The sequence below is a fragment of the Pristiophorus japonicus genome, chromosome 6 (assembly GCF_044704955.1).
Source record: "Pristiophorus japonicus isolate sPriJap1 chromosome 6, sPriJap1.hap1, whole genome shotgun sequence".
In the NCBI taxonomy this organism is placed as follows: domain Eukaryota; kingdom Metazoa; phylum Chordata; class Chondrichthyes; family Pristiophoridae; genus Pristiophorus; species Pristiophorus japonicus.
The window spans coordinates 155,122,742-155,150,060 of NC_091982.1; the positions used below are offsets into that span (position 1 = coordinate 155,122,742).

The window sequence follows — 27,319 nt, forward strand, 5'->3', positions numbered from 1 at the left end:
ATACCAAGGGAATGCTGTGGATAGGTGAGATTGGCCAACTGGAATGTCCTCTCCTAAATCTGTTACTAAAGATTATTTCAAATAACGCTTTGCCATAGTTTGTCCCCTGGGTCAGTGCGTTACTGAGATTGACAGACCAGGAATATCCTAGATTCTATTCCTGGTCTGTAACGAGCTTGCTGATCTCTACGACTGGCCTCCACCCTTACCTTCCCCTCCACCATTAAGACCGAAATCCACACTTTTGTTACCTGCAGGCTCTATTTCCCCAGTTCCCTCATCAGCTCTGACTTACACTACTCAAACTAATCCACAATTTTGCTGTCAGCACCAAGTGCTGCTCACCCATCACCTCTTTCTTTGTTGGCCTCCTTTGGCTCCATATTCCTCAATTCAAAATCTTGATCTTCGTTTATAAATCGCTTCAAGACCTCACCCTGCCATACCTCTGCAGCTTCGTCCAGCCCTACGTTCCACTTTGCACCTTTTGGGCCTCAGACTTGAGTTTTCTTTCTCCCCTCCATCAGCCTTCAGAAGCCATGGCCCTTCTTTCTGGAACTTTGTTCCTAAATCACTCCGTCCACCTATTCTCTCTCTCTGCCTTTTAAAAGCCTCCTCAAAACACATTTTTTCGATCCTGCCTCACTCCTCTTTTAATGCTCAATGTGGGTTCCTCCTCTCTGAAGTGCCATGGGACATTTGATTAAGTGAAAGGTATAAATATATACATTTTGCTGTTGTAGGCTCACACATGAAGAGGTATGGGAGGGAAGCGGGAACCTGTGGAACTGTACCTGGGATGAATGCTTGCTTTCGGGAGCGATGGGAAGAAAATTGGAAGGAACAAACAAGGAAGAAGAACATTAAATGTAGGAGGTCTAGCAAGATTCAGGAAGGGGTGAAAATCTGTCTGCAGTTGTATGCGCATATATGTTCTGTGGTGGTTCAGGGTAACTCGTGGATGGCAGGACACAGCTTCTTGGATGTCCTTATGACCACTAAAGTAGCAGGTGAGAAAAATATAAAATAGTTACATACCAGGCTTTGTCATTGAAGGAGATTGGTGCCGTTCCAGGAGGGCAGTTGAGGACTTTCTGGGATCCTGAGTAAAGGATGTCAATACCTGAATGGAGAAAGATGGTCACATAAGTCTGGCACAGCAGACTAGACATTCAAGATTACGTGCAATGCCAACAAAGCATTGTTGCCCTTGGAATTGGCCTTGGATGTCATAAGTAATTTATTGGGGTGGGGTGATGATACGTGGGGAGTGTTAACATTTGGACTTCGTATACTTGAGCAAGTTTGCTGACCTAGTGACTGACCGTATCATGCAGTCGACTAGCAATTGCAAACACAATGAAAACACAATAAGTGGATCTATGAAATGTATATCTAATGAAAATATATTCTGTGGTTAAAATGGGACACCGTGGAATGGCTTTAAAGTTCTTAAGCAAAAAGTGGTTCCATAATGGGTCATTGCAGGTCGGGAATCAAGTCTACAATTTTGTAGCTGCGTCTCCAACCGACGCTCCCTTAGAGTGCAGCTCCTCACTGGGAGTGTGAGATTGTGGAATGACCCCTCAGCTGCTTTTGCGTAAACATTTGAGCGCCGTCCAGCAATTTTCCAGCTACTGGCGATACTGACTGGTATTACAAAGCACTTGTGGTCAGCAAGCTTAAGAATTGTTTCTGAGGACTTGGAAGGAATTCAGGGGAAGAAAAAGACGTGATACCCAGGTTAAAACAGGGTGAAAAAGGTTAAAGGCCGGAAATTCTGCTCCACTAACAAACGTGTGGTGGAGCAAGATTCTCAGTTGCCCGTAGTCATCATCATAGATCCTGTTCTAAATCATGGGGACATGGTTGTTTAAATAATTGGGGGGGGGGTTGCACGTATATGGATGCAACAGAGGCATCTATCCCAACAGCCAGCAGGAAAATTGGAGCAGCACCATACCACTCCAGTGGTGGAGGCGTAAACATTTTGAAATGCTCCTGAGGGAGGAAATTACCTTTCTCAAAATAGCAATCAATCCTACCTGGAATCTATTATGAGGTTCAATTTCTACCCCATGGAATCAAAAAAGAAATCAAATGATAAAGGGAGGCGCAAGGATTTCATGGCCAGTCTTGTTGAGAATGTTAGATATAATACATACCCTGCTTATCCATGTAGAGAGGGGCCCCTCCCAGAGAGGCAACAGAGTCAACCAGTAGCAAACAGTTATGCCTAGAAATAAGTGGAACAACATTAGAGATAGGTAGAAGGGAGGTGCTTAAGCACCACAAGATTAGTCAATCAATGCATTAATAGACGAGCGTTTAGTGGATCTGTGAATGTTTTTAATTTGCAACATTCAAAAAGGAAGAGATTCCCGATTGAACAGGGAGAGGGGGGCAATAGTGAAGAGATGGAGCTCCAGAAAATACCTCAAAATAGCAGAGTGGGCTGAATGGTATTTTCTTTTTGTGGCTTTCTTGTATTCTCCAGCCCTGATTTCAGTATTGACCAGTGTTACATCGCATACATATTGAGTAGGGTAGCCCAGTGGTTATGGTGCTAGACTCACAACCCAGGGGTTGTGAGTTTATATCCCACCATAGCAAATTCAATCATTCCAGTCGTTTCTGGGCTGGTATTGGACATGGAAGCAACTGGATTGTTGTCCAAACCCAACTGGTTCACTAAGATCCCTATCCAGTCTGATCTACACATAGCCCCAGTCCCACACTATGTGGACGACTACGTAGGTTTAGGATCAGAGGTCATGATAAATGTGTTGGGCATCAAACCTCCAAATGGATATAAAATTGAGCAATCAACTGGTGATAAAGCTTGACATTGATGATTCGACTCATGAGTTTCCACTCCAGGGTAGATTTTCTGAATTTTTACCCAGTGATATTCCTCATTTGCCACAAGCACATATTGGAAATGCCGCCCATTTCAATGGGCAAACACTTAAAAAATCTACCCTATATTTCAATAATGAACTTACTATTTCAGTTTGCTTTGCCTCTTATATTGGTCAGACTATTACATCAGATCACTGAAGGAGATGATATTTTATTATTGCATAGAGATTTTTCTCCTTTTGAAATTGATTTTGGTGATATTTTTGTGCTCATTGGGCCGTGTACGGCATGGATTGGATAAAAGGAAAAGCCCCTCACTTTGCAAACAAGAATTCCAAGGTCAGGCACGGCACAAACTAAATACAGAGTAAAGCTCCCTCTCCACTGTTCCAACTTTAAGCCTTAACCCCGCCTGCACCAATGTGGCAGTTCCACTTTCCACACATACTCGTGGTTCCTCTAAGGTGAACCTGCCAATTCATTGTCAATCTGTGATGAACTACCATCATCTTTTGCGTTGTAGACCCAAGAACTAGATTGTAGATTTTACAAATTCACACCCTTCCAATTGACACCACTCAAACTCAAAGCAAGTTTCTCAGAGGCAATAGAGCAGTTATTGGAATTCAATTTGAGATCAGAGGAGATCGTGAGATGTTGAATGCTGATAGATGGACGAAGGGTGGAGCCATCGAAGGTAAGAGGTGAAAGCTGTTGGTTGGACTTGTGAAAGACGAGAAGTAACTGCATCTTTGAAGAACTGCAAATAACAAGGTTTTCATTCCCCCATTGAAGGATGCGGAGATCAAAGCATTGTGATGCAAGAGGGGTGAAGATCCTATACACTGATGAAGATCAGGTGGGATCATTAGGAAATGTGTGGCTGATGGTGGATGATGAGAAGAGCACTCCCTTGATCAACAGAAGAAATGGAGTGGAGGAAAGAACAGCGAGCTCCTTGGAACCCCTGAACTAAAGAAAAAGTAGAAGATGAGCCATCAACTAAAGCATAGTTTTGAGGATAAATTAGTTATCCTTAAACAATATAATGGCAACAAATCCAAAATCAATGACCAGATTGCTCTGGAGGTATGAATGTCACTGACATGATGAAAGCCTTCCTGGGAACCATAGTGTCATGTATGTAACCTTTATGTAACTGTAACCTTCATGTAACAACACTGCATACTATATACACCTAAGAAATGCACACCTTGACCACAGGGGGTGAACTTGGGGGAGACACTCCTCACCTGGTCATCCAGATATATAAAGGGAAGTCCCACGCAGGGTCTGCACTTGGTCCTGTGAATAAAGGTTCAGGTCACAGTGACCTTGTCTGCAGAATGTGCCTCGTGTGAATTTATAGTAATGTGTAAGGACATTACATTTGGCGACGAGAAATGGGAATCAACGACTCACGAGAATGGCCACCGGTAGCACAGAGGAATGGTACTGTGTTGGTGAGGACTGGGACGATTTCATTGAGAGGCTCCAGCAGAGCTTTGTCATGCAGGACTGGCTGGGAGATGCAGTGGCTGACCAGCTGTGGATCTAAGACATACGTGCTGATGAAAGACCTGCTCGCACCCAAGAAGCCGGCGGACAAAACCTTTGACGAGCTCAGCAAACTGATCGTTTTCAGCACTTCAAACCGGCGAGCGGTATACACATGGCCCGACACCGATTCTATACACACCAACGTCGGGAAGGACAGAGCATACCAGACTTCATTGCAGACCTTAGGCGCTTGGCCAGCCTCTAAGTTCACAGACGCCTGCAGGGGGAAGATGTTAAGGGATTTCTTCATTGAGGGCATTGGTCATGCCGGGATTTTCAGAAAGCTAATTGAGACCAAGGACTTGACCTTGGAAGCGGTGGTGTTGATGGCTCAGACCTTCATGGCGGGGGAGGAGGAAACCAAGATAATATACGCGCGCATCTCTGCTTCCAACGTGGCGATGGATCAGCGAGTTAACATTGTAAACGCGACTCGGAACCCCGCAGGCAGGCAAGGGCAATTCGACACCACCCAGGCAACAACAGACTCTAGAGTGGGTCCTCAACAGAGACAATGGCAGGTTGAACGGACATTTACGCCATCACGGTGGACAATGCGTCCCGGGATGGGGCCATAGGCACCCATTAACAGAGTGCTCAAGAGTAATCAAAGAGACAATCAGAGAGGAATGCCTGGTAACAGCCCTTTTGTTCACAACGATCTCAGCTCATGCTGGAGGTGCGGGGGCAGACATGTTGCAAAAACCTGTAGGTTTCAACAATTTATCTGTAGGAATTGTAACTTCAGTGGCCATTTAGCCAGAATGTGCAGGAAGCCCGCAGCGAGGCTAATTTATGAGGCAGATGAACCAGAAGAGGGGTCTGCAAGGCAGGTTGATGCTTGGGACAAAGCAATGGACGCTGAAGTTCAGTGGGTTCATGTGGCAAACATCCACAGCTCATATACCAAAACGCCACCAATGATGAAAGTCCTATTAAACGACATCCCGGTGCGCATGGAGCTGGACACAATGGCCAGCCAGTCACTTATGAGTGTCCAACAATTCAAGAAACTATGGCCATTCAGAGCTAGCAGACCCAAACTAGAACGCAATGACACGCAATTACGGACGTACACCAAAGAGATCATCCTAGTGCTAGGCAGTGCAATGTTGGTGGTCACACATAATGGATCAGAGAACCGGCTGCTACTCTGGATTGTCCCGGGAAATGGTCCTGCGCTTTTGGGGAGGAGCTGGCTAGCTGAGATGAACTGGAAATAGGGGGATGTGCATGCCATTTCATCTGTGGAGCGAAGTTCATGCTCACAGGTCCTACAGAAATTTGAGTCACTATTTCAATCTGGTGTCGGGACTTTCAAAGTTACCAAAGTAGTGATACGCATCACCCCAGATGCCAGACCAGTGCACCACAAAGCCAGAGCTGTGCCGTATGTGATGCGGGAGAAAATTGAGAGTGAGATGGACAGGTTGCTAAGAGAGGGCATAATTTAGCCCGTTGAATTCAGCAACTAGGCAAGTCCCATCGTCCCTGTCCTCAAAACGGATGGCTCGGTCAGGATCTGTGGTGACTACAAGGCCACTATCAACCGAGTGTCACTACAAGACCAATACCCGCTTCAGAGAGCGGAAGATCTTTTTGCCATGTTGGCAGGCGGCAAGCTGTTCACCAAGTTGGACCTCACTTCAACCTACACGACCCAAGAACTGGCCGAAGAATCCAAGCTACTGACCACCATCACCTCGCGCAAGAGGCTGTTTGTCTACAACAGGTGTCCATTTGGCATTCGATCAGCGGCCGCTATCTTTCAAAGGAACATGGAAAGCCTGCTCAAATCCATCCCTGGAACAATCGTATTTCAGGACGACATCCTTATCACGGGTCGAGACACCGAGGAACACCTCCACAACCTGGAGGTGGTGCTACGCCGACTGGACCGGGTAGGCCTGCGACTAAAGAAGTCCAAGTGTGTGTTTTTGGCCCTAGAGGTCGAGTTTTTGGGCAGGAGGGTTGCCGCAGACGGGATCCAGCCTACCGAATCCAAAACGGAGACGATTCGTCGTGCACCCAGGCAACATCGGAGTTGTGTTCATTTCTGGGACTCTTGAACTATTTCGGGAACTTTCTGCCGAACTTAAGCACATTGTTGGAGCCGCTACACGTGCTCCTACGTAAGGGTTGCGATTGATTTTCGGGGGACTGTCAGGAACGGGCTTTCAATCGGGTGCGGAACCTGCTTTTTTCTAATAAGCTGTTGACTCTGTACAACTCCTGTAAGAAATTGGTTTTGACATGTGATGCATTGTCCTATGGGGTTGGGTGTGTGTTGCAGCAGAGTAATAATGAGGGCCAACTCCAACCTGTGGCTTATGCTTCCAGGTCGCTCTCCCAAGCAGAACAGGGATATGGGATGGTTGAAAAGGAAGCACTCGCATGTGTCTACGGGGTGAAAAAGATGCACCAGTACCTTTTTGGCAGAAGGTTTGCGTTAGAAATGGACCACAAGCCGTTAACATCCCTGTTGTCAGACAGCAAAGCTGTCAATGCCAATGCGTCAGCTCGCATACAGCGATGGGCTCTCATGCTGGCTGCGTATGATGACACCATACGGCACCGACCAGGCACCGGAAATTGCGCTGACTTGTTCAGCAGGCTTCCACTGGCCACCACTGAGGGGGCAGCAGAGCAAAGCGCTGAGATGGTCATGACTGTTGAAGCCTTTGACAGTGCAGGCTCCCCCATCATAGCCCGCCAGATCAAAATCTGGACCAACAGAGATCCCCTCCTATCCTTGATTAAGAAATGTGTCCTGACTGGGGATTGGGCGCCCGCACACAGAGCATGCCCCGAAGAGGTCAGACCGTTTCACAGACGGATGGATGAGCTCTCCATCCAAGCCGACTGCCTACTATGGGGCAGCCGGGTAGTCATGCCCCAGAAGGGAAGGGAAGCATTCATCAGGGAACTCCACAGCGAGCACCCAGGCATCGTGCTAATGAAGGCCATTGCCCGGTCACATGTATGGTGGCTGGGAATTGATGTAGACCTGGAACACTGTGTTCGCAGATGCACGACGCGTGCCGAGCTGGGCAATGCTCCCAGGAAGGCCCCACTCAGCCCGTGGCCCTGGCCCACCAGGCTATGGTCACGTATTCACGTAGACTACATGGGCCCATTCATGGGAAAAATGTTCCTCATTGTTGTTGATGCGTACTCGAAATGGATCGAGTGCATCATATTGAATTCGTGCACGACATCCACCACTGTGGAGAGTCTGCGTGCGGTCTTTGCGACCCACGGCTTGCCGGCCATCCTGGTTAGCGACAACGGCCCGTGTTTCACTAGCTATGAATTCCGGGAGTTTATGTAGGGTAATGGCATCAAACATGTCAGGACGGCACCGTTCAAGCCGGCTTCCAATGGCCAGGTGGAACGTGCGGTCCAAATCATAAAACAGGGCATGCTCCGGATTCAAGGACCCTCCCTTCAATGCCGCCTATAGGTCCCGACCGTATTCACTCATGGGAGTCCCGCCCGCGGAACTACTCATGAAACGTACATTTAAAATTCGGCTGTCCCTCATTCATCGTGTCCTGTCAGACATTGTTGAGGGCAAGCGCCAGTCCCAAAATGAGTGCCATGACCGTAACTGAAAGGGGAGATGTATAGAAATCGATGACCCTGTATTTGTTCTTAATCACGCTTTGGGGCCCAAGTGGCTCGAGGGTACTGTAATTGGTAAAGAGGGGAATAGGGTCATAGTGGTCAGACTTAACAATGGACAGAGATGCCGCAAGCATCTGGACCAAGTAAAAAAAAGGTTCAGCATGGACACTGAGGATCCTGAGGAAGATCATGAAACGTTGGCCACACCACCGCCAGTGAATGAGCAACAAGAACATTCAGCAGCATGCACAGTCCCTGCGGCCAGCCCGAACAAACCGGAATCACCACAGGTGACAGAGACGCACGACAAGGCTCAACAACCAGAGCCCCAACTGCGGCGCTCCACGAGAGAGCGTTGACCGCCTGAAAGACTTAATCTTTGACCCTATAAGACATTGGGGGGGGGGCGGAGGAGGTGATGTCATGTATGTAACCTTCATGTAACTGTAACCTTCATAACACTGCATACTGTATACACATAAGAAATGTACACCTTGACCACAGGGGGTGAACTTGTGGGAGACACTCCTCACCTGGTCATCCAGGTATATAAAGGGAGGTCCCACACAGGGTCATCACTTCTTGGTCCTGTGAATAAAGGTTCAGGTCACAGAGTGACCTTGTCTGCAGAATGTGTCTCGTGTGAATTTATAGTAGTGTGTAAGGACATTACACATAGGTTAGGCCAGAACTTTCAAGGCGGAAAGATAACAGTGGCTTTGAAAACTTTAGAAAGTAGGGATGGGTAACGAGGGAGAGGGGAGTCATTAGAAAGTAAAAGGGATCGGATAATGGAAGCAAATTTCCATTGAGAATGGAAGCTGGAATGAGAGTAGCAGAATCTGAAGAGATGGCACGGGATAGGATTAAGTTTGGAGGCACACATATTGTGGACAATAGGACCAGAGGTCTAATTGGAACCCAGGAGCTGAAGGCTTGAACAGATATAATAGGGATTTTTTAAAAACTGCTCTGTCATAATGTAGAAGATATTGGAACAATGTGGGAGGGTCTTTATTGAGATTAGGGTTGGAGGAGAAGAGAAAGGTGAGCCAAAATCTTTAGGAGCATCATTGTAGAAGAGGGATGGAAATGAGGAGTCACACTGACTGGGAGAAAGCTTTGGAAAAGGGGACCCAAGGAACAGCTGCTGTCGGGACAAGAAGACATCAGTTGGGATTTCTTTTCAGTAAATACAGCAGTCTTGTAGCTTTTTAAATCAAAAGCAGGAAAACTAAAGTTGAAGATGAAATGTTCCTGTGGCATTGTTGAGTCTGTGCTGAGTGATTGGCATATACTTACTTATGACATAGAGGACCCATCCCATCCATCTGCTGAACCACGCCTGAGGAGGATTCCCCGTGTGTCATGAAAAACAGAATGGGCTTGTGCTGCACCAGAGCCTGCAAAGCAAAGCAAATCTTTTACATGGCACCCGCACACGGCCGAAAGCAACGCCGACCAGTATAACAACCGACTTTGAGAACCACGCTTCGCCATTGCTGTGCCCCTTTCCACCTGGTGCTGTTGGACATGCTTCATGCAAAGTGCACCCATGTGTGTAGCACTGGTCGCCTTCAATCAGGAACAGAGTTTTTGCTAAGTGGGCAAATGGGCTCCTTTCCTTCTCAGCCTCATTTCTACCCATCGATCGCTGATCGCGCTAACGTCACAAAGCCTTGTCTCACTCGGCTATAAGAATTTATCATGATCACTCTCCCGTCAATGGGTTTCGTGCCATTCCCTTACCGAGTGGGCAGCTGACAAACCAGGCTTACGACATGATTAGTGAAACCTGGGAGGTGAAGAGAAGCAGGACTCAGTGTCTTCCCCTGTAAGAGCTGAACTCTGAGCCACAAATCTTGTTACCATCCTGCAGGAGGAACTTGAAGGAGCAAGTTGAAGGATGGTTCCACGAGGATTCTGGCATGTCTCCGAGCTTCTATGGTTTATATTAACCCACACCTGATAGGGTGCTAACATTTTGCTACTCGTGGGTCAGTGTTTGGGGGTTGGCGGGATGGGTCACCTCAGCCCTGCTGTGGATGAGTGTGAAAGATTCTCCCAGTTTCCTTTCCTTTGTGTTTGAATTAAGCGGTAATGGGCTCACCTGTTATACACAGACTCAACCGCTGTGCTTGTCTATCATCTGAGCGGCCAGCCCTCACTTACAAACCCTCCCATATGCCCACCATTATTGAATCCCTGGGGAAGGGGCTGCCTGATGGCTAACTGCACCAGAATACAAGAGCTTTGATGAGCCAGAGATTCTAACTTAAAGCCATAATGCACGGTGAGGGGGCTCCTTTGGTCTGGGCCAGCAGGCGGCACTGTAGCAAATCTATCCAACCCAATGCACTGGCTTTTCAGCCAGTCAGAATTGCAAACAAGATTGTAAACATTACTAACGACATTCTCTCTGATTTAGGGGACTGGAATTAAACCATTGTGTCGACGTGACTGTCGCCAAATTCCCACCTTTTTTTGCATCCGAGGGAAAGGAGGCACAAACACACGTGCACACAGACACATACACACAAACACACGTGCACACAGACACATACACACAAACACACGTGCACACAGACACATACACACAAACACACGTGCACACAGACACATAGACACAAACCTGCTCGATTTCTTGCAAGGTGAAATTTTCCCCTGGAGGTTTTACAAATCTCCTGACATCGCCGCCTTAAATACAAAGTGAAAGGACAGTGTCACTGTGGTGCTATCTATTGTAACACGATGCACTGGGTGCTGTCGTTAACAGAAACCTCAGCATTTCAAAGGCTGGAAGTCTTACTTCATTGCCATCTGATTTCAAATCTACTCAGTCTGTGGGCCGAAATTGCCCCCCTCCTTAAACTCCATATGGAGCGGATAGGCCTTACTGACCGGGGGCAGATGGATGGCCCGATCCTTCCTATATTGCCCCCGGGCTGGGAGCGTCGAGAACATGTTTCCGCACTGCCCGTTTTCCCACCCCATCAGGCACTCGCCAACCCCCCCACCCACCGACGGCGACCCCTTTCCACCCCCCGCCGTTGGAAATTGCCCCGCAGGACCGGCGCCGCCGCCGTTCGGTGCCATTGACAGATTTCCCCTGCGGGAAGCTGTGTGTGCCTAGGTGGCGCGTCCGCCCTTAAAGGGGAGAGCGCACTGCTGTTTTATTTGTGGCCTCGTGGGCCAAACTAAACTACATGCAGAGCTTGCAGCAGCCCTCCCCTTTAACTGAAGTGGAGGGACGTTGTAATGCAACGCAATGACTCAGAGTGACATCTACTCCAAGTGCATGGATTGGGGGGGAGAAGAAAATATGGTAGATGTGCCACTTTTTAGTCGGGGGGCAATTTCAGCCCCCAGATGTCCTATCCGGGCACAGTACGGTACCAGCCTGTTGGCTTGTTCAGCCAATAGCACAGACTTCAGGGCTCGAATAGAGAGACCTGTGGCACCACAACAACGTGCATTTATATAGCGCCTTTAACAGAGAAAAATGTCACGAAGTGTTTAACAGGAGCGTAATCAATCAAAATCTGACACGGAGCCACATAAGGAGATATTAGAACAGGTGGCCAAGTGGTAGGTTTTAAGGAGTGTCTTAAAGGAGGAGAGAAAAGTGGAGAAGTTAAAGGGATAATTCCAGAGCTTAGACGGCTATGGTGACCTTCAAAGTACAAGACCTTCCAAACTCAGGAATACTTTTGAGGGATGGTATAGGAGCCTAAGAGCCTCAGGAACAAGAAACTCCTGGGCCAAGTCAGCTTACTTCTGAGTACAGTCACCCAAGGAAAAAAAACAAGGGAAAGCGAGTGAGTGTTTAAATGCTTTTGCTTTCATAATTACATCTTTTCCATTTTAATAACTGTAATATTAATACCTCCAATCCTTGAGTAAGTCTTCCTCACTGTAGCCCCAGGACTGAAGCTGCAACCCACTCCCACTCCCTGCCAACTCCAGCTCCAGCCCCATTCTCTCTTGCCCTCTCAGACCACAAGACAATTCCAACCCCCTCATCCCTTAGTATTCTGATTCTAAGCCACCTGCGCCTGCTACTTCCCAGGTCAGTTCTTGAACTCTTGCTATCACTCAACCCAGCACTATAAAAATAAATGGCGCAGAAATCCCGGTCTCCCTGGGTCCGAACGAAGTGTGCATGGACCCGGGAAGGCATTGCAAAAGCCGGTTTGCAGCGCACAATGAGCATGCTCAGAAAACCGGCTTTTCCGATCTGTCTGGAGCTTGACAGATCTTCCATATCCCCACAGCCAGGACATTCGCATGGGCAAGATTGCGGTATTTACCCATACTTGCCCAGTGGATGTCGTGAAAACTCTTGCGTCTGATAAAAGCAGGCGCATAACCTACTTTTACAGGTGTAAGAGTTTTAAAACACACCTAAAACATAAAAAATAAAATTTAAAAAACACGTTATTTTTTTAAATCCTGCTCACTGTGTTAAATTTATTTTAAAGCATAATTAATTTTTTTTTAAATTAGAAAAATATCTTTTTTTAATAATAAATAAGTTTAATTTAAATTAATGTTAAATATGTAGTGTATTTGTTCTATTTTTTATTAATGTTTTGTGTGTTTGGGGGGGGTTCTCATGCATAATAATGGGAACTCCAACTTACGCAGTTCCCATTATTACGAATGAGAATATACTTTACCTGGATTGGCTGCCCAGAGCCATGTGACTGCAGCTCCAGCACTGCGCACGTTCCGAATTGCACGCGCATGCTACGCGCAGTTAGTTGACGCCTCAGAACCGGGATCTCTCGTGGGCACAGCTGCTTTAGGTAAGTGTGCATCTTTTTTCTAGAATCCAGCCGAATGCTCGCGGGAAGGAGAAACCGGGATTTCTGGGCCAATATCTCGATCTGCACCATTTTTGTAGAATGCCAACTTTTTTTTTTAAATACAAAATACCACTGCATTTTTTTTTGCATACTTCCTCCTATCACAAGTCCAGTCTCCTGATCCCTTCCACCTTACCTCCTGGCCCCAAATATTACCCTGACCCCCAAATCCATGATCCCTTCCACCTGTGGCCTTGGTTCCTTTCTCACCTGCACCCTGTTGCAGCAACTCCAAAATGTGCCATCAGACCTGGGGTCCATATCTAGTCTGACAATGACACGAAGACCAGCAAAGCCTGAGATGTGCATCAAGGGAAAAACTGCAAGTTTGTGAGGTAAACAGAGAGATTGGGAGATAGAAGACAGACAACATTCATAAGGAAAGTCAGGCTTTCAGAAAGAGGGAGAGAGAAAGATGGAAACGCATGAAGCGATAGAGACAACAAATGTGTGTAAGCGCCATACTGAAAGAAGGAAAGTGGGTTACAGAATGAGTAGATACAAAGATAGAGTGATGGAGACAGAACAAATTAGAGTGGCATGAAACACAAAAGGATAGTATGCAGGTACAGCAAGTGATCAGGAAGGCCAATGGTATCTTGGCCTTTATTGCAAAGGAGATGGAGTATAAAAGCAGGTAAGTCTTGCTACAGCTATATAAGGTATTAGTGAGGCCACACCTGGAATATTGCATGCAGTTTTGGTTTCCATATTTACGAAAGCATATACTTGCTTTGGAGGCAGTTCAGAGAAGGTTCACTAAGTTGATTCTGGAGATGAGGGGGTTGACTTATGAGGAAAGGTTGAGTAGGTTGGGCCTCTACTCATTGGAATTCAGAAGAATGAGAGGTGATTTTATCGAAATGTATAAGTTTATGAAGGGGCTTGACAAGGTGGATGCAGAGAGGATGTTTCCTCTGACGGGGAGACTAGAACTAGAGGGCATAATCTTAGAATAAGGGGCCGCCCATTTAAAACTGAGATGAGGAGCAATTTCTTCTCTCAGAGGGTTGTAAATCTGTGAAATTCGCTGCCTCAGAGAGCTGTGGAAGCTGGGATATTGAATAAATTTAAGATAGAAATAGACAGTTTCTTAAACAATAAGGGGATAAGGGGGCGGGCAGGGAAGTGGAGCTGAGTCCATGATCAGATCAGCCATGATCTTACTGAATGGCGGAACAGGCTCAAGGGGCCATATGGCCTACTCCTGCTCCTATTTCTTATGTTCTTATAAGTAGAGAATCAGTTACAGAATAAGAGACTTTTGTGCTGTGAATGAAGTCTTCAGGATTGCAGCCAAGCAGCATCTGATTGTGTTGCATTTATCTGGGAGCATAGATCAATGAGTGCAAAGTGAAACGAGTGAGCAGGCTAGAGCATGGGACTGCAGCAGAGTACTGTTCCACAGCATTCCTGCACACACACAGGTTCATGCACACTACTACCTGATGAGTACCCGATCTCGGGTTTACCATTACAGGGAGAGGTCAAGTACAATCAAGTGGAGGAATCAGAGGAGGAGTCACAAGATCACAAGATATTTTCGGAGGAGGGCGGCCTTTCAGCCCATCTTAATTTATCCATCCAGAAAGATCCTACACTGCCCCCATTGCTGCATCGAATTGTTTCTTAAATGATTCCAGGGTTTTCGTCTCCACTGCTCCATCAGGGTGTCCATTCCAAGTGCTGATCACTCTGTGTGGAAAAAGAACCTCCTGAGATTAGTCCTAAAATGATCATTTACAAGTTTGAAATCTGTGTTCTCTTGTCTACTGCCACAATTTAATTTGAAGTAGATTCCAGATGAACCTTTTTGATATCATTTACTTCTATAAGATCACCTCTTAGATGCCTCCCTCTCTAGGCCCAAAAACCCATGTCCCTCGGTCTTTCCTCAAAATTCAAATCCCTGACACCGGGAGTCAGTTTTGTAGCTCTTCCCTGCACTGTCTCTGGTGCTTAAATGCCTTCCTTGTTTCTTAGCAACCAGAACTGGACACAGTACTCAAGGTGCAGTCTGACCAGAGCAATGTACCGTTTGATCACAACTTACTCTAACTTGTAATCTGCTGTTTTGACTATAGAATTTTACATTCTATTGGCTTTGTTGATTGCTGCTCTGCATTGGTGGGCGTATTGAGCATTAAGGCTCCCAGGTCGCTTTCAACTTCATTCTTGGTTATTTCAACATTATTCATGGAACACATGTGTTGCCCATTTTTCCTTCCAACGTGCAATGCTTCATGCTGGTCGGCATTAAATTTCGTCTGTCTGCTTACATACTTCGTCCATCTCATTCTGCAATTTCTGAGCTGCCGTCTCTGATTCCATTGCCCCTCCCAGTTTAGTACCATTCACAAATTTGATCTATTTGCATTGAGTTTCGGAGTGCAAATCATTGGTGCAAATTAGATACTGTAGTGGTCTTGACACTGCACAATATTTCCACCACACTTTGACATGACTCCTCTGACCAGTGCCTGTTGCCTTTTACCCTTCACCCAATTTCTTACCAATTCCCTAGTTTTACTCTGAATCGCCACAGCTTTAAGTTTAACTGGTAGCCTTTTGTGTGGAAAACCTGTCTGCTCCTCCTTGTGGCTAATTTTTGACACTGTCGGTGATCTGAAATCAACCCTTACATCAGGGGATGATGCTTGGTTCCAGAAAGGAGGAAAGAATAAATGTATAATTATACTAATATTCTCAACATATCAAATCCATCCCATGCCAATGGCCTGCTAGGAAAATGTCCAGCTGTACTGATGCATAAGTGGGGGGAAAAATTAAGGTCTGATGCACACAATATACAGAGTTTATCATGGAAGATGTAGAATTTGTACCAATTCTCTCAGCGATGTCCGCTGCCCTTTCACCCCATACGCCATGAATTCCGATTAGCACCACATCTCCTGGCTCCACCACATTAACCAAGGCTGCTTCCATTGCTGCGTGCCCAGAGCCACTGATTGCCAGAGTCAAGTTGTTTGTGGTTTGAAAGGCATACTGTATCCCAGCTTTGATCTCGTCCATAATCTGCACCAAGAGAAGGAAATGGTGACACACTCACTTCAAAGCTGTTCGGAAGCTAATCTTGGCTGATTTTTTTTTAACTGCACTTAAGGTAAAAAGAAAGCTGGAAATGTTGAAAATCTAAAAAAAAATAGTAGAAAATTCTGATAAATACCCTTGGAAAGAGAAAAAAGAAGCTCTGACATTCCTAGAATGAGAGGCCATGGATACAAGTAATGGAACCGAGAGCAGGAGAAACAACAACAACTTGTATTTATATAGCGCCGAGTTTTGGATGACCTCAAGTTTACGTAGTGTTGAATGTGGGAGACCAGCCAGGAATGCGTTGGAATAGCCAAGTCTAAAGGTAACAAAGGCATGGGTGATGGTTTCAGCAGCGGATGAGCTGAGGCAAGGGCAGAGACGGGTGATTTACGGAGGTGGAAATAGTCGGTCTTAGTTATGCCGCAGGTATGTGGCTGGAAACTCAATTCAGGGACAGCATATAGATGAGAAATAGGAAGGTGCCAAGGATAGATCCCTGGGGGTCACCAGAGGCAACAATGTGGGAGTGGGAAGAGAAGCCATTGTGGGTGATTCTCTGGCTACGATTAGATAGATAAGAATGGAACCAGGCAGTCCCACCAAGCTTGTCGATGGTGGAGAGGCATTGGAGGAGGATGGAATGGTCAACCGTGTCAAAGGCAGAGAGTTGCAAGGCTGTGGAATTCACTTCCAAGGTTAGTGGTTGAGAAAGAAACTGTCGACATTCAAGATTAGATTGGATAGTTGGACGAAGGAAAGGGGAATAACGGGATATGGGAACAGAGCTGAAATTGTGATTAGGATTATTTGTTCGCGCTGATGGTAAACGCAAGCACAGACTGGTTGGGCCGAATGGTGCATTTCTATTTCTATCATATAGGATATACGGCACAGAAACAGGCCATTCGGCCCAACCAGTCCATGCTGGCATTATGCTCCACTCGAGCCTCCTCCCATCTTTCCTCATCTAACTCTCAGCATAACCCTCTATCCCCTTCTCCCTCATATGCTTGTCTAGCCTCCCCTTAAATGCATTTATGCTATTCACTTCAACCATTCTCTGTGTAGCAAGTTCCACGTTCTCTGGGTAAAGAGGTTTCTTCTGAATTCTCTATTTGATTTCTTGGTGACTATCTTTTATTGATGGCCTCTAGTTTGACTCTTCCCCACTAGTGGAAAGATACTCTCTGTGTCTACTCTATCAAAATATTTCAGAATTTTAAAGACCTCTATCAGGTCACCCTTCAGTCTTCTCTTTTCAAGAGAATAGAGACCCGCTCTGTTCATCCTTTTCTGATAGGTATAACCTCGCATTTCTGTTATCATCATTGTAAATCGTTTTGCATCCCCTCCAGTGCCTCTATATCCTTTTTTATAATATGGTAATTAGAACTGTACGCAGTACTCCAAGTGTGGTCTAACCAAGGTTCAATACAAGTTGAGCATAACATCTTTATTTTTCAATTCTATCCCTCTAGAAATAAACCCTAGTGCTTGGTTTGCTTTTTTATGGGTTTATTATTCTGCGTTGCTACTTTTAGTATCCCAGATCCCTTTGCTCCACTACCCAATTTAGATACTCATTTTCCAAGTAATATTTGACCTCCTTATTTTTCTTACCAAAATATAATACGTCACACTTATCTGTGTTTAAATTTATTTAACAATTATATGCCCATTCTGCAAGTTTATATTTCACATATACAATTTTCTGCTCGAGCTACTAGCATGGCTCTCTCACCAGTCTAAATCAGCAGCTAAAAAGAAACCCATCAAGCTAATGACCTGACCGTTGAAAATGGGTATAAACAGTTCCATTCATGTCAGTAGAAAAATCTTTTCTAACCATTGGTGTGGCGACTGCCCCATATCATAAAATGCCCCCTCCTTTATTGGAACATTAAAGACAGTTAAAAAAGAAAGTCTTGCATTTATATCGCGCCTTTCACAACCACCGGACATCTCAAAGCGCTTCACAACCAATTAAGTACTTTTGAAGTGTCGTTACTGTTGTAATGTGAGAAACGTAGCAGCCAAATTGCGCCCAGCAAACTCCCACAAACAGCAATGTGATAATTGTTGTGGATCTGTAAAGCATGCACTCCCATGTTCCGCCATCAGGGAGCTCATCCCTTGAAGTCCCAAGGGTTCCCAGCATCTAAGGCCTATTCCTCACTGGAGTGTCTTATTAAAGACTGAGGTCACTGTTACTTTAATCACCCTGTGTTATGAACACAATAACTGGCGACGAGAATACGAATCCAATGCAAAGATGCAGAAAACTGTGGGCATCCTGGAGAAGTTCTCAGAGGGTGAGGACTGGGAAGCCTATGTCGAACGGCTAGACCAGTACTTTGTAGCCAACGAGCTGGATGGAGAAGGAAGCGCTGCAAAAAGGAGAGCGGTCCTCCTCACAGTCTGCGGGGCACCGACCTACAGCTTCATGAAGAATCTTCTGGCTCTGGTGAAACCCACAGATAAGTCGTATGAGGAGCTGCATACACTGGTTTGGGAGCATCTTAACCCGAGGTAGAGCGTGCTGATGGCGAGGTATCGGTTCTACACGTGCCAGCGATCTGAAGGTCAGGAAGTGGCAAGCTACGTCGCCGAGCTAAGTCGACTTGCAGGACAATGTGAGTTTGATGGCTACCTGGAGCAAATGCTCAGAGACCTTTTTGTACTGGGCATTGGCCACGAGACCATCCTACGAAAACTTTTGACTATAGAGACACCGACCCTCAGTAAGGCCATTGCGATAGCACAGGCGTTTATGTCCACCAGTAATAACACCAAACAAATCTCTCAGCACACAAGTGCTAGCAATGTTAATAAATTAATTGGAACTGTGTTTGCGAGCAGAAATGTACAGGGCAGAACCTACGAGTCTGCAACTGCCAGCAGGCCTCAGGTGACCCAGATGACTCAGAGTCCCCAACAAAGGATGCATGCAAGGCAATTCACACCTTGTTGGCGTTGTGGAGGCTTCCATTCAGCCGATTCATGCCGCTTCAAAGGGTATGTTTGCAAGAGCTATGGAACAATGGGGCACCTCCAACGAGCTGCAAGCTCTGCAAAATCTGCTAACCACCACATGGCAGGGGAAGATCGGTCCATGGTGGATCAAAGCAATTTCGAGCCTCAGAGAGTGGAGGCAGATGCTGAAGTACACGGGATGCACACATTTTCGACGAAATGTCCACCTATAATGCTAAATGTAAAATTGAATGGCTTACCCGTAGCTATGGAACTAGACACTGGCGCTAGCCAATCCATCATGAGTAAAAAGATGTTTGAGAGACTGTGGTGCAACAAGGCATTCAGACCAGTCCTGAGTCCCATCCACACGGAACTGAGAATGTAAGAGCTTATCACTGTCCTGGGCAGTGCTATGGTCAAGGTCACCTACGAGGGCATGGTGCACGAACTGCCACTCTGGATTGTCCCGGGCGATGGCCCCACACTGCTTGGAAGAAGCTGGCTGGGCAAAATCCACTGGAACTGGGATGACATCCGAACGCTATCACGTGTCGATGAGGCCTCATGTACCCAGGTTCTTAACAAATTTCCTTCCCTTTTTGAGCCAGGCATTGGAAACTTTTCCAGGGCGAAGGTGCAGATCCACTTGGTCCCAGAGGCACGACCCATTCATCACAAGGAGCGAGCGATACCTCACATGATGAGGGAGAGAGTGGAAATCGAGCTTGACAGGCTGCAATGCGAGAGCATCATCTCCCCAGTGGAATTCAGCGAGTGGGCCAGCCCGATTGTTCCAGTACTCAAAAGCGATGGCACGGTCAGGATTTGCGGCGATTATAAAGTAACTATTAATCGTTTCCCGCTACCTAAGGCAGGCGACCTATTTGCGACGCTGGCAGGAGGCAAGACATTCACCAAGCTCGACCTGACTTCGGCCTACATGACGCAGGAGCTGGAGAAGTCTTCGAAGGGCCTCACCTGCATCAACACGCACAAGGGACTGTTCATCTACAACAGATGCCCGTTTGGAATTCGGTCGGCTGCAGCGATCTTCCAGAGAAACATGGAGAGCCTACCCAAGTCGGTACCACACACGGTAGTCTTTCAGGACGACATAGTGGTCACGGGTCAGGACACCGCCGAGCACCTACAAAACCTGGAGGAAGTCCTCCAGCGACTGGATCGCATACGGCTGCGGCTGAAGAGGTCGAAATGCGTCTTCATGACAACAGAAGAGGGGTTTTTGGGGAGAAAGATCGCAGCGGACGGCATTCGGCCCACAGACGCCAAGACAGAGGCTATCAGGAACACGCCCAGGCCACAGAACGTCACGGAGCTGCGGTCGTTCCTGGGACTCCTCAACTATTTTGGTAACTTCCTACCAGGGTTAAGCACCCTTTTAGAGCCCCTACATGTGTTATTGCGCAAAGGTGAGAACTGGGTATGGGGAAAAAAATTGCTTTTGAGAAAGCCAGAAACATTTTAGGCTCCAACAAGCTGCTTGTATTGTATAACCCGTGTAAAAGACTTGTGTTAGCATGTGACGCATTGTCATACGAAGTCGGGTGTGTATTACAACAAGCTAACGTTGCGGGGAAGTTGCAACCCGTCGCCTATGCTTCCAGGAGCTTGTCTAAGGCCGAAAGTGCCTACAGTATGATTGAGAAAGAGGCATTAGCGTGTGTGTTCGGGGTAAAGAAAATGCATCAGTACCTGTTTGGCTTCAAATTTGAGCTGGAAACCGATCACAAGCCCCTCACATCCCTGTTCACTGAAAACAAGGGGATAAATACTAATGCCTCAGCCCGCATACAAAGGTGGGCACTCGCGCTATCAGTGTATAACTATACCATCTGCCACAGGCCAGACACCGAGAACTGTGCGGATGCTCTCAGTCGGCTATCATTGCCCACCACGGGGGTGGAAATGGCGCAGCCTGCAAACTTGTTGATGGTGGCGCAGCCCACAGACTTGTTGATGGTCATGGAAGCGTTTGAAAATGATAAATCACCTGTCACGGCCCACCAGATTAAGACTTGGACCAGCCAAGATCCTCTGCTGTCCCTAGTAAAAAACTGTGTATTGCATGGGAGCTGGGCCAGCATCCCCGTTGAAATGCAAGAGCCAATCAAGCCGTTCCAGCGGCGAAAGGACGAGCTGTCCATTCAGGCAGACTGCCTGTTGTGGGGTAACCACGTAGTGCTACCAAAAAAGGGCAGGGAGACGTTCATCTCAGATCTCCACAGCACACACCCGGGTATTGTAATGATGAAATCGATAGCCAGATCCCACGTGTGGTGGCCTGGTATCGACTCTGACTTCGATTCCTGTGTACGGCAATGCAGCGTATGTGCTCAGTTGAGCAACGCACCCAGAGAGGCACCACTAAGTTTGTGATCCTGGCCCTCCAGACCGCGGTCGAGGATCCATGTCGACTATGCGGGCCCATTTCTCGGTAAAATGTTCCTGGTGGATGCTTTTTCAAAATGGATTGAATGCGAAATAATGTCGGGAAGCACTGCCACCGCCACCATTGAAAGCCTGAGGGCCATGTTTGCCACCCACGGCCTGCCTGACATACTGGTCAGTGACAATGGGCCAAGTTTCACCAGTGCCGAATTTAAAGAATTCATGACCCGCAATGGGATCAAACATGTCACCTCGGCCCCGTTTAAACCAGCCTCCAATGGGTAGGCAGAGCGGGCAGTACAAACCATCAAACAGAGCCTTAAACAAGTCACAGAAGGCTCACTCCAAACCCGCCTGTCCCGAGTACTGCTCAGCTACCTCACGAGATCCCACTCGCTCACAGGGGTGCCCCCGGCTGAGCTACTCATGAAAAAGACACTTAAAACCAGACTCTCGCTGGTTCACCTCAACCTGCATGATCAGGTAGAGAGCAGGCAGCAGCAAGCAGCAACAAAATGTAAACGATGGTCGCGCCACTGTGTCACGGGAAATTGATCTGAATGACCCTGTGTATGTACTAAACTATGGACATGGTCCCAAGTGGATCGCGGGCACGGTGATAGCTAAAGAAGGGAGTAGGGTGTTTGTGGTCAAACTAGACAATGGACAAATTTGCAGAAAGCACCTGGACCAACCGAGGCTGCGGTTCACAGACTGCCCTAAACAACCCAAAACAGACACCATCTCTTTCGATCCCACAACACACACCCAAAGGATCAACGACACCACGCCAGACCAGGAAATCGAACCCATCATGCCCAACAGCCCAGCAAGGCCAGGCTCACCCAGCAGCCCTGCAGGGCCAACAACACGCCAGCCCAGCGAGGGCACAGCCAACACACCAGAACAGACATTTGTACCGATGCGGTCCACCAGGGAAAGAAAGGCTCCCGACCGCCTCACCTTGTAAATAGTTTTCACTTTGCCTTTTTGGGGGGAGTGATGTTGTGTATCTGTAAAGCATGCACTCCCATGTTCAGCCACCAGGGAGTGATTCCCCTGAAGTCCCAGCATCCCTTGGGAGCACTGTATATAAACTGGCCCCTAAGGCCTGTTCCTCACTCTGGAGTGTCTTATTAAAGACTGAGGTCACTGTTACTTTAACCTCCCTGTGTGCAGCCTCACCTGTGTTAGGAGCACAATAATAATGACCAGATCATCTGTTTTTGTTATGTTGATTGAGGGATAAATGTTGGCCAGGATACCAAACCTCCGTTTACCATCTCATCTGACAGACGGCTCCTCCAAGAGTGCAGCACTACACTGGAGTGTCAGTTTAGATTTTTTTGCTAAAATTCCTGGGGTGATCTTGAACCCACAACCTTCTGACTCAAGAGGGGACAGTGCTACCCACTGAGCCACGACTGACACTTGCAGACATTCTTTTTACGTATGATAATTGACCTGCTGTGTACGTCCAACATTTTCTCTTTTTCTTGCACTTCATCTGACTTTATTGTTACAAATTTATACATTCCCAGTTTTGTGAGTTATCCTATATCCTTGTTGGATTGCAATACAATGTTTTCCAATCCTTGCTCTGTGCTACTGAGCAGGACGAAGAGTTAATTGTTGAGGTACAGTAAGATTTTTCTGAGATGCCTGGTAGTGCCTGTTTCTTCAGATGCATTTCTGTTTGGTGGGTTTATGCTTCTCCTACTGGGAGCAACTTAAAGTCTCCAACTTCAGAGAGCAGCACCAGCTGCGACGGCAGTGAAGAGTGATGTCATCAAGGTCCAGGTGAATGATTGGAGCATGGACAGACACAGCAGGAGCGACGAGATCGGGGTGCAGGAGCGGCGAGAAACTTTAGAGGAACGTGATTGGGGCCCAGGGGAGGCGTGAGTTTGGGGCCAGGGACCCAGGGGCAGCACGGGCCAGCCCACACTGCGATATGTGTGCGCACTAGGTCCGTGCAGCAGAGCTGGTCTCCAGTCGTCTTGGGTAATCCTTGCCACTGGACCAAGACCTAGCTCTGTCAAGCCCGTGTGGTGGCTGGTGTGCAACGGTCACCACACGTTAAAAAAATCCAGGCGTCTTCCACCCTTCAGGATGTAGTTCAGGACCTGGAACTTTAGGTCCTTCATTGGAACACCTGTGAACTCATCCCTTTTTTGGCGTGGAAACAAGTCTTCCTCGTTTCGAGGGACTGCCTATGATGATGGTGACTGGGATGAGGGAGGCATTTTCAGCAGTGAGTCAGTGTGCTGACGTCACTCTCTGAAGATCACAAACACCAACATAAAAGCAGCAGAGAGTGTACAGCAGATAGAGCAGATGTAAGTGCCTGTTGTATGGGATCACACTCCTGGGACAGAGCTTCATCTACTAGCAGTGCATATTGAGAAACCACACGGTGGCGAATATATCTCAGTCCGCTCTCTCCATGAGTAAGACTAAATTGAGCCCTATGAAATTGGTAGGAACCAAATTTTAGTGCACGTTGCACTAGACCACACAGACACCAAAGAACCTATAAGAAAATAACCTGCCAGATTAAATCTGTTTCTGCAGTCAAGGAAAATTACTTAAATTGTTACTCTGCAACCTATGAATTTTCTAGCAGATGTAGCAATAGCAGAAAGTTAAGGCAACAAACACCCACAAAGGCATTCCAACTTCAAAGGATTCTTATTTCTGGGATAGCCCTGTCTGTTTCATTGTTTGTTTCACTGAACACAAGTTCTGATAACAAGGCAGTGTAAACTACTGTGCAATCAGGTTGTGCGAAGCAGCAAGGAACCTACATCCCCTGTGAACCTCAGTACAAACTACTGCATCAACGTCCATCCCCTGTGACCCTCAGTACAAACTACTGCATCAACGTCCATCCCCTGTGACCCCCAGTACAAACTACACCGTCAATCTTCTTGTCGTGTTGAATCTACATGGGGCTTAATCTCAATCTGGGTGATCACATTCATGGCTTGGCAAACAAGTCAAGCTACAATGGGGCAAATAGGTGACAGAGGTGACTGGAAAAGCTGATGGAAGAGTGGGAACTCTAAATAAATTTCAGCTTTGTTTGTCAATCTTGGTGTTGAACAAAGCCAGTCAAGGTTAGAGCCCTTTTTTGCCACGCTGCAGAGAAAGAGCACCTCTTGCTCCGAAACTGAATTCCGTCAAAAGGCCAGTGTACTGGGCGAGGATGACCTTCTCACCATGCTTTGCTTTTGAAAGGAAAACCATGGCTGTGGATATGCAATTTCATAATATGGTGGGCAAAGCTCCATCCAAGGGCCATGTAATCGGAATAGTTACATTTTCAAACTGTCCTTACTGTACGAGATAAAAACAACCTTTTATCCTGCTACTGAAAAGTGGGTTATTTTGGTGTGTGTCTGTTGGTCGGTTTATAAAGGAAGGGGTTTGCAACAAATGAGCAATTTCAACATTAACAAAACTGCAGTGTGTAAAGTCAAAGCTTATTCAGGGTTGTGGAGGAAATGTTTAGGACAGATGTTAGGAAGTATTTCTTTACCCAGATAGTGATCACAGCTGGAATGGACACCAGGCAGCTGGTTGTATGGCCAGGATGCTGGAGTCATTGGAGCAATAGCCAGCGACTCAAACCGTGAGACAGACTATAAGGTGGATATTCTAGAAGTATCAGTTCAAAATATGCTGAAAGATATTCTTCATCTAAAACTACTGGGTGATCTTATGAATTTAGGATTAAGGCTTGAAAACACCCGAAGATTAAAACAATAAGGACGGCTGTGCTCGGTGCAACTCTGAAATTAAAAGAGAAAACAATGGAAATACACAGAGGGTCAGCTAGCATCTGAAAGAAAAAAGCCAGGCTATGGTTTTGAGTGGGATCTTTCAACAGAATCCTACAGCAGAGATTTCTCCCTTCAACTGAAACAATGTTGGGGGTTGGGTGGGAGGGGATTAATTTTAACCGGATTCGCTGGGCAGGAAACCCACAGGATCGGGTAAAATGCCAGTTTTACACCCCGCCTAACTTTAGTCTCCACCAATGTTCCCTATAAGCTGCACTTTGTTCTGCGCGGCCTGTTTCTTTCAGTGCACGGCCTTTTCAATTTCCGCTCGCGCACGGTATTTACAATGGAGAAGTCGGTGAGCAGTCTGCGCGGGATCTTTCCCATTACGCACAGCTCAGAGGGAACATTGGGCTCCACTGACCCCAATGGAAAGTAAATTCAGGCAGAGTGTAAAAGCAGTGTTCACCTGATCCTGTCAGTTTCCGACCGGTTATGTAAAAGCTCTGCCCGTCCCCTCCATCCGCATTAAGGGGAAGGGAACAAATGTGTAATTCAGTGAAGAGATGGTGATAGAGAAATAAGTGGATGAGGATTAAAACAGTTATCAGAGTAAAGATTTGTCTTGGCCGGTTGTGCAAGAAGGGGGATATTGGCTAGGCTCCCAGTTACACACCCCAATTCCATTGGCTGCAGTGAACGGAATATTGGGTGGGGCGTATAACAGGCACTCCATCGATACTACCTCTTTTACGCTCTGCCCAAGACAAATTTCTACCCCTGCAAGGAGCCAATAGACAACTTGGACGTCTTTCAAATAGCCTGATTGCAAATGGCTTCCGTCGATCACCAGAGAAAATGGTCCTTATCGGTGGCAATGCAAACCTGCTCTTTTGTTTCAAAGTACTTATATATTTTTTTAAACATCTCAATCCATTGCACCATTGCCGTTTCCTGCAAGTAACTGCCCATTTACCCAACTGTTTACAAAGATTTACCTTTCTATAGCATTTTATCACTTTCTGTGAAACATCCCAAGTTTTTTATTGCGTTCAAGGGCAAAATAACCCTTAGAACGAAAAGTGGAGAAATACCGAAAAATAGAAACAAAGTGGGCTTACCTGGAACATCTCAGTGTGCATGTGTCCAATCATCTGCTTGCCTCCTGCCTCCTGGACCCGCGAGGAGATATTGGAGGGGCCTGGCCCCAGCAGCAGCTTCTTGGGGACAATGAGTGGTTGCAGGAGGGCCTGGGGTGGAGGCACCGTGAGCTCAGCATAAGCTGACATGCTGCGGCTAAAGGACCTGCACCAGGAGCCCAACTGCGCCAGGGGACCAGAGCCTCGTTCGACCTGCGCCAGAAGACCACAGCTTGTCAGACGGGTCAGGAGAGCACTTCGAAACACGACCCCTGGCATTTTGTTAAAAATTTTCCACAGCAGCACACTCAGCAATCACCCATATAATTGGGCCTTTGATTATTTTCTGGAGGCCTTTTTTTTGTTTGCAAAGGAAAAGAAAGGTCTACGGCCCCCCGAGCACTGACCAGCACACCTTGACCCTTTGAATTCAACACACGCACAAAGTTTTAAAAACTTTCAAATCTGCTCTCTCCCCTGGGTCCCACCAGCTCTGTTCACTTGAAGAAAAATCTAAAGAGGAAATGGAGCTGGTCAGATCTCCAAGAAAAAGAATCAGCTCCAGGTCTTGTCAATAAATAATGGAATTGGAAAAAAAACATTCTTATTAATGGTTAATTATTCAAACAAATCCAGTTATACATTGTTAACTAGTAAATTAGACTGGCTTCTTTGAGAGACACTATCTGTGATCACATGCTGAAGATTATTGTTGCAAAGTCAGGAATGGGTTAATTTGTTAAAGCCATTTATATTTTTATAGAATAAGTTCAAAGATAACTTGCATGTTTTTCTACAAGTCAAGTGGTCGTGTGTTTGCTTGTCATGTCGGTCATCAACTGACAGAAGGAGGCGGTGAGCTGGAGATTGCAGGTGACTGGCTACTGAGTGTGGGAGGGGAGTAGGGTCATTGGGCTGACATCAGGTTCTGTGCGAATATCGTCAGCTCCACAGTGCCACAACAAGTTAATGCTGAATCCAGAACAATGAGTAGGGTCTTTTCTTGGTTTTTCCACTTTATTGCGAAAGCCGAACT

At 46.7% G+C, this 27,319-nt stretch overlaps 2 protein-coding genes across 3 annotated transcripts in view; one reads left to right on the forward strand and one right to left on the reverse strand.

Moving 5' to 3' along the window:
• agxta (alanine--glyoxylate and serine--pyruvate aminotransferase a) overlaps positions 1 to 27,319 on the reverse strand; it is a 93,920-nt gene that overhangs the window by 17,690 nt on the left and 48,911 nt on the right. Inside the window, exons 1-6 of one of the 2 annotated variants that reach the window (XM_070883298.1) lie at positions 26,266 to 26,562; positions 15,761 to 15,953; positions 10,682 to 10,746; positions 9,352 to 9,452; positions 2,166 to 2,236; positions 1,039 to 1,123 (exon numbers count right to left, since the gene is read on the reverse strand). In XM_070883298.1, coding sequence (XP_070739399.1) covers positions 1,039 to 1,123; positions 2,166 to 2,236; positions 9,352 to 9,452; positions 10,682 to 10,746; positions 15,761 to 15,953; positions 26,266 to 26,562 — 812 coding nt within the window. Of the gene's footprint in view, positions 1 to 1,038; positions 1,124 to 2,165; positions 2,237 to 9,351; positions 9,453 to 10,681; positions 10,747 to 15,760; positions 15,954 to 26,265; positions 26,563 to 27,319 lie in introns of those variants that run through there. The other variant, XM_070883299.1, reaches the window with a different exon arrangement.
• cox18 (cytochrome c oxidase assembly factor COX18) overlaps positions 11,479 to 27,319 on the forward strand; it is a 103,286-nt gene continuing 87,445 nt past the window's right edge. The window contains exon 1 of the mRNA XM_070883304.1: positions 11,479 to 11,867. The gene's annotated coding sequence lies outside the window, so the exon portion shown is untranslated. The remainder of the gene's footprint in view (positions 11,868 to 27,319) is intronic.